Genomic DNA, 7,469 nt, shown 5'->3' on the forward strand with positions numbered 1-7,469 from the left:
AAAAGAAAAAAAAGACAATATAAGGCCTGGCACCTGTTGCTTAGCAGCTAGGGCACCAGCCACCTACAGTGGACCTGGCGGGTTCGAATCCAGCCCAGGCCTGCCAAGCAGCAATGACAACTACAACCAAAAAATAACCAGGCGTTGTGTCGGGAACCTGTCATCCCAGCTACTTGGGAGACTGAGGCAAGAGAATCGCTTATGCCCAAGAGTTTGAGGTTGCTGTGAGCTGTGATGCACCATGGCATTCTACTCAAGGCAACAGCTTGAGACTCTGTCTCAAAAAACAAAAACAAAAACAAAAATAGAATAGTTGTAGTTTTAAGTATAATTAAAAAGCTTAATAAATGTTAAATATTTAACCTGGAAATACAATTAATTCTTTCTTTTGGTGGAAGCATTTAAGTGTAGAGATGATAAAGCATCAAGGCACACTGTAAGCCTTCCTAACACATCAGAAAGCAACAGCCTTTTAGCAAAGGATACAGTTCCTGAAAATGATAACACTACCTACAGTCTAGAAATGGAGGCAAAATCAGGAAAAGAGGACAAGATACTGACAGCTCGCAGTTCATGTCACCATCCCACACTTGTTTCTTGTTTTTCTAACCCACAGTATCTAGGGAGATGTTTCACATTTGGGAGGAATTGTGCACAGAAGTGAATAAGGGCTCGGTGCCTGTGGCTCAAGTGGCTAAGGCGCCAGCCACATACACCTAAGGTGGTAGGTTCAAATCTAGCCCGGGCCCGCCAAACAACAATGACGGCTGCAACCAAAAAATAGCCGGGCGTTGTGGTGGGTACCTGTGGTCCTAGTTACTTGGGAGGCAGAGGCAGGAGACTCGCTTGAGCCCAGAAGTTGGAGGTTGCTGTGAGCTTTGATGCCACCAGCACTCTACCCAGGGGGACAGCTTGAGGCTCTGTCTCCAAAAAAAAAAAGAAGTGAATAGGAAGCTGAATACAGGACACATAAGGTTTAATAAAATACTTTAAGTTTGAGGACTGAATTAAGATATATTTATCCCAGAAATAGACCTGAGGACCATGATGTATGACTCACACAAGGTGAGTGCCACAGGTGTGGATTTTATTTATTTAATTTTTTGAGACAGAGTTCTTGTTCTGTTGCCCTGGGTAGAATGCTGTGGCATCATCATAGCTCACTGCAATCTCAAACTTCTGGGCTCAAAAGATCTGCCTGCCTCAGCCTCTTGAATAGCTGAGACTACGGTTTTTCTATTTTCTATTTTCAGTAGAGAAGGGGACTTACTCTTGCTCAGGCTGATCTTGAACTCCTGAGCTCAAGCAATCCACCAAACTCAGCCTCCCAGATCGCTAGGATCATAGGGGTGAGCCACCACAAACAGCACAGGTGTGGATTTTAGTGAAGCCAATGTTATTACAATGACCTGCAGCATAAAAGGTATTTGAGGTAACAAAATACACTGGTTAGTAGGGCAGTACCACAGAGTTTGCTATTTCTCAATGAGTAAGAATTTTTTTTTTTTTTTTTTTTTGAGACGGAGCCTCAAGCTATCCCCCTGGGTAGAGTGCCATGGCATCATGCTCACAGCAACCTCCAACTCCTGGGCTCAAGCGAGTCTCCTGCCTCAGCCTCCCAAGCAGCTGGGACCACAGGCGCCCGCCACAACGCCCGGTCATTTTTTGGTTGCAGCCATCATTGTTGTTTGGCGGGCCCGGGCTGGGGATTCGAACCCACCACCTTAGGTGTATGTGGCTGGCGCCTTAGCTGCTTGAGCCACAGGCGCCAAGCCAATGAGTAAGAATTTGATAAATATCTTTTTTTTTTTGTAGAGAGAGAGTATTACTTTGTCATCCTTGGTAGAGTGCGGTGGTGTCACACAGCTCACAGCAACCTCCAACTCCTGGGCTTAGGCGATTCTCTTGCCTCAGTCTCCCGAGTAGCTGGGACTACAGGCATCCACCACAACGCCCAGCTATTTTTTTGTTTGTAGTTTGGCCAGGGCCGGGTTACCTGCCACCCTTGGTATATGGGCTAGTGCCCTGCCCACTGAGCCACAGGTGCCGCCCAAATATATTATTCTTAAACTGAAGAATTCAGCCGCCATTTAGTGACTGTGACTGCAGAAGCACTTTTGAACCTCACTTCACTCTAGGGAGTCGTTGTTAGGAAGGACCCAGCAGTTACGAGAGGTCTGGTAATGGAGTTTAATGAACGCACACATTACTTACTCTTGAGTTTCTGGTCCCAATTCTACGAGTTCGCAATTAGCTGGCAATAGGTAAATTTCTGAACACTTTCTTAGTTTAGTTTTTCCCTCCTTCTTTCCCTGAGTTCAAGAATACTTAGAACACAAATGCTTGTGAAATATTTAGGGTCCCTTAAAAATACTAAGTTAGTAAACAAACAAACACTGAATTAGGAGTTACCTGTAGGGTTTACCTAGAAGATAAAACATCCCAGTAAACCTTAAATTGCTGACACTGAGATAACAATCTGCGTTTCTTCCACCTGATAGAAAACCTCCAGAGGGCTCCCCAACCCAGGCATCCAGGTGGACCCAGAAGTCCTTGAAATCAACACTAGATGCTCCAGTAATTTCTAAGCAGTTTAAAAAACACTTTAGTGGCTCAGCGCCAGTAGCTCAGTGAGCAGGGTGCTGGCCATATGTCCTGGGGCTGGCGGGTTTGCGCCTGGCCCAGGCCTGCTAAACAACAACTGCAGCCAAAAAAAAAAAAATAAATAAATAAATAGCCAGGCGTTGTGGTGGGCACCTGTAGTCCCAGCCACATGGGAGGCTAAGGCAAGAGAATCACTTAAGCCCAAGAGTTTGAGGTTGCTTCGAGTTGTGATGCCCTGGCACTCTACAGAGGGTGAGATATAGTGAGACTCTGTCTCAAAACAAACAAAAAAAGCCCAAAAAACCAATTCAGTGTCTACGTCACTTTACTCTGAGCCTGTTAGGCTAAGCAGGAAGGGCCATTTCTGTTCTGCACACAAAGAAAGTGAGGGTTAAAAACTGAAGGTCTAAGAGAGAGAGCTGGGACCCCATAGGTCCCACGAGCTCAGTCGTCATTCCACGGTTGCAGCTGGCTCTGTGGAGTGAAAGAAAAGAGAGGTGGCTGGTGGCAGGCAGGACACCCTGCTCCTCTCACCTGCAGCTTCACAGCGATGACCACCGAGTTGAGATCTTTGTCCATTTCTTTCAGCATGATAAGTTTCTTCAGGGTCAAGCTGAATAGCCTAGAATATGAAGAAGGCAGATCCTGTCAAATGTAAGGGACTTATGAGAGAAGCGATGGACAATCTGTTGGGGAAACGCTGCTTTGCCTCCAAAGAGGCCCTGAGGATACTGCTCTTAGCCCTGGATGTCCCAGTAAGAGAGTTCTTCTCTCACCCTACTTCTATACTTGGTAGGTGTCAAAAGGTACGTTATTCAGCTCGGCACCTGTGGCTCAAGTGGCTAAGGCGCCAGCCATATACACCTGAGCTGGCGGGTTCGAATCCAGTCCGGCCCGCCAAACAACAATGACGGCTGCCAACCAAAAAATAGCGGGGCGTTGTGGCGGGTGCCTGTAGTCCTAGCTACTTGGGAGGCAGAGGCAGGAGAGTTGCTTGAGCCAAGTTGGACGTTGCTGTGAGCTGTGATGCCATGACACTCTACCCAGGACAAAAGCTTGAGGCTCTCTCTCAATTAAAAAAAAAAAAAAAAAAGGTACATTATTCTATGAACTTCTATGGAACTTAAGCTAAAGCTAGCTTTTCACCCTTGATGTATCAGAGCAATTTCTGAGGTGGGAGGAGGGGACCAACGGGAGTATAGCTCATTCACTTGACCACACGTGAGGCTTCAGCAGAACTTTAGCAGCTGGAGGTGGGGGTGTGTGTAATACATATAGAGAAACAAAGATCATTTGGCAGGAAATCGTTAAATGGTCACAAATTCCATTTCAGCTCAAGTAGATACGCTCCACATGAATGTAGGAAATCCTCAGTGCCACATATGAGGAAATTCCCCTTAACTGAAAGTGATAAAACTCACTTTGTCCCCTCACTTTGGAGTCTCAGCAACTCTAATCTGACTTGAGTTTGGCCCCACCGTGGTTAAGACCCCATGTCAGGGCCACCCTGGCCTCCCAGTAGGTACCTTTCGGCAATTGGCTTAAAAGGGTAAAGTCTGTTTTGTTTTATTTTTTATTTTTTGAGACAGAGCCTCAAGCTGTCCCCCTGGGCAGAGTGCCATGGCATTACAGCTCACAGCAACCTCCAACTCCTGGGCTCAAGAGAGTCTCCTGCCTCCGCCTCCCAAGTAGCTGGGACCACAGGCGCCCGCCACAACGCCCGGCTATTTTTTGGTTGCAGCCATCATTGTTGTTTGGCGGGTCCAGGCTGGGGATTCGAACCCACCACCTTAGGTGTACGTGGCTGGCGCCTTAGCCGGTTGAGCTATAGGCGCTGAGCCTGTTTTGTTTTATTTTTGAAGACAAGGTCTCACTCTGTTGCTCAGGCTAGACAGCAGCGACATCATCATGGCTCCCTGTGGCCTCCAACTCCTCAAGCAGCTGACCCTCCTATTTCAGCCTCCTGAGCAGCTGAGAATATAGGTGTGTCCTGCCATGCCCAGATAATTTTTCTATTTATTGTAGAGATGGGGGGCCTTGCTCTTGGCTTAGACTAGTCTTGAATTTCCGACTACAAGCAATCCTCCCACCTTAGCCTTCCAGAGTGCTAGATTGTGGGTGTAAGCCACTGGGCCTGGGCCAATTCCTGTTTTCTACTTGAGTTTTATTTATTCATCCATCCATTCCTTCATTCATTATTTTTTTAAAGACAGAGTCTTGCTTAGAGTGCAGTGATGTGATCCTGGGCTGAAGTAATCCTGCTGCCTTGGCATCCCAGAATGCTGGGATTATAGGTGTTAGCTACCACACCCAGCTAGTCAAAGTCTTTAAAACGTTCTTCTTGGAAAGGTTCCAGAGAACCAGAGACACATGAGAGATTTTGCTGACCAGAATCCAACTTGGTTTTATCTCTCTTTCCTCTTGGTGCTATAGCCCTCTGGGTCTCTAGTCAGTCCCTCCTTGCACTTTAAGCTCCAGCCACACTATTTTAGGGCCCTCAGGGTGCCACATGCTCTCATTCCTGTCCTTCAGAGTGTCCTTTCCTTCCCTAGCAACAATCCCATCATCATGTCACTGGCCTTTGGCCCAGGGTTATCATGTGTTTTTGCCAGGAGGGTTTCCCCTAGGACCTTGCCAAGTCTGTGATGCATCCCAGTGTTCTGTCTGTGTTCTGTAGTGTAACTTCCCGAGGACAAGGCCATGCCCAATCCATCCACTATGGTCTCCCCAGTTTCCCAGTGCTGGGCACAGTAGAGTTGCTCAGCAAATATTTATTACACGAAATTTAATAATTTCTTAAAATGACCTCTAGCTAAGACCAGATAAACAAAAATGCATGAAGAAAATAATGTAATTCATTAATAAAGGAAGGTGAACCCAAATAGCTGAATTCTGGTTTTGAATTTACCTTCACCCTAGAATTTTCTAAGATCTGCTAATACAAAGGAAAACAAACCAATTTCTCTTTGCTTTGCTTTCTCTAAGTCATAACCAAAATCCAAAGAAGTATAAAATCCAAAAGCCCATCAGGTCTTTCTACACACATTACTTCACCCAAACCTTGAGAACAGGGCTGCATGTGTGTGTGCTGGGGTCAGTGTTCTTCCTACACAACAGAAAACAGATTCCAAGTAGAGATGGGCCCACCTAATCCCACACAGCTGGGAAGTGACAGAGTTGGATTCTAACTCTAACCTCCCTGTAGGAGAATAAATACAACTCCTCCCCCCACCAAGAGGTCCATGTCCTGCATATGGGATTATGTTAAGGGCCCTGAGATGGGGGATTACCCTGCATTATTTGGGTGGGCCCAATATAATCACAAGAGTCTCTGTAATGGGCAGGGAGAAAGGCCAGTCTGAGAAGAAGAGGTGGCTGCAGAGAGCAGGGGCTGGAATGATGAGGTCTAAAGACGGAGGGAAGGCCAGAGCCAAGGAACACCGGCAGCCTTGAGAGCTCGACAGAGAGGAAACAGAAGGCAGGCAGGCTGCTGGCTTCTGAGGTTGGCCCTGTGGAGCTGCAAGAAGATAGCTGTGTATTATCTGAAGTCTCTTAAGTTCGTGGCCACTTGTGACAGTAGCAGTCTTCACACTGGGGTCAGGGCCTGGGCTGCCTCACCCGCACCAGATTTATTCTTGTATCATAAGAGTAAAGTTTCTGTCCTAAAGGAACAGTACAAGCCACATGCATGATTTAAATTTCTCCAGGTAGCATACTAGGAAAAAGTAAAAAGGTAAAAGTAATTTTAATAATACATTTTATTTAGACTCGGCACCTGTGGCTCAAGTGGCTATGGCGCCAGCCACATACACCTAAGGTGGCGGGTTCAAATCCAGCCCGGGCCCACCAAGTAACAATGATGGCTGCAACCAAAAAATAGCCACGCGGTGTGGTGGGTGCCTGTGGTCCCATCTACTTGGGAGGCTGAGGCAGGAGACTCACTTGAGCCCAGCAGTTGGAGGTTGCTGTGAGCTGTGATGCCATGGCACTCTACCCAGAAGGATAGCTTGAGGCTCTGTCTCCAAAAAAATCCAGTATGTCTAAATTATTATAAACAATATATAAAAATACACGTAAAAAGGGGCGGCACCTGTGGCTCAAAGGAGTAGGGCACCAGCCTCATATGCCAGAGGTGGTGGGTTTAAACCCAGCCCCAGCCAAAAACTGCAAAAAAAAAGAAAAAAAAATACATGTAAAAAGAATAATACACCTTGCCCAACTAGGTTTTTTTTTTTGAGACAGAGTCTCACTATTTGCCTTGGGTAGAGTGTCATGGCATCATAGCTCATAGCAACCTCAAACTCTTGGGGTTAAGCAGTTCTTTTGCCTCAGCCTCTCAAGTAGCTGGGACTACAGGCACCCACCACAATGCCTGGCTATTTTATGTTGTAGTTGTCATTGTCATCTAGTAGGCCCAGGCCAGGTTCGAACTGCCAGCCTCAGTGTATGTGGCCATGTGGCCAGCTCCCTACCCACTGAGCTATGTATGCTACCTAGTAGGTTTTTTTGTCATTTTCCCTGAGACAGGGTCTCCCTCTATCCTTCATGCTAGAGTGCTATGACATCATCACAGCTCACAGCAGCCTCAAACTCCTGGGCTCAACCAGTCTGGTCTCAGCCTCCCAAGTAGCTGGGACTACAGGTGCCTGCCACTGTGCCAGCTAAATCTTTCTGGTTTTAGTAGAGATGGAGTCTCACTCTCACTCAGGCTGGTCTTGAACTTTTGAGTGCAAGGGATCCTCCTGTCTTGACCTTGCAGAATGCTGAAATTACGGGCATGAACCCCAAGTAGGTTTTATCCCAGGAATGCAAGGTTGGTATAACATTAGAAAAACAAATTATTGGTTCGGCGCCTGTGGCTCAAG

General features: G+C 46.7%; 1 protein-coding gene across 1 annotated transcript in view; it reads right to left on the bottom strand.

Annotated features, from left to right (window-relative positions):
- PACS1 (phosphofurin acidic cluster sorting protein 1) overlaps positions 1-7,469 on the bottom strand; it is a 177,041-nt gene that overhangs the window by 41,421 nt on the left and 128,151 nt on the right. The window contains exon 2 of the mRNA XM_023518303.1: positions 3,139-3,226. Coding sequence (XP_023374071.1) covers positions 3,139-3,226 — 88 coding nt within the window. The remainder of the gene's footprint in view (positions 1-3,138; positions 3,227-7,469) is intronic.

This window comes from Otolemur garnettii, unplaced genomic scaffold (assembly GCF_000181295.1).
Source record: "Otolemur garnettii isolate 467f Iridium unplaced genomic scaffold, OtoGar3 scaffold00134, whole genome shotgun sequence".
Taxonomy (NCBI): Eukaryota; Metazoa; Chordata; class Mammalia; order Primates; family Galagidae; genus Otolemur; species Otolemur garnettii.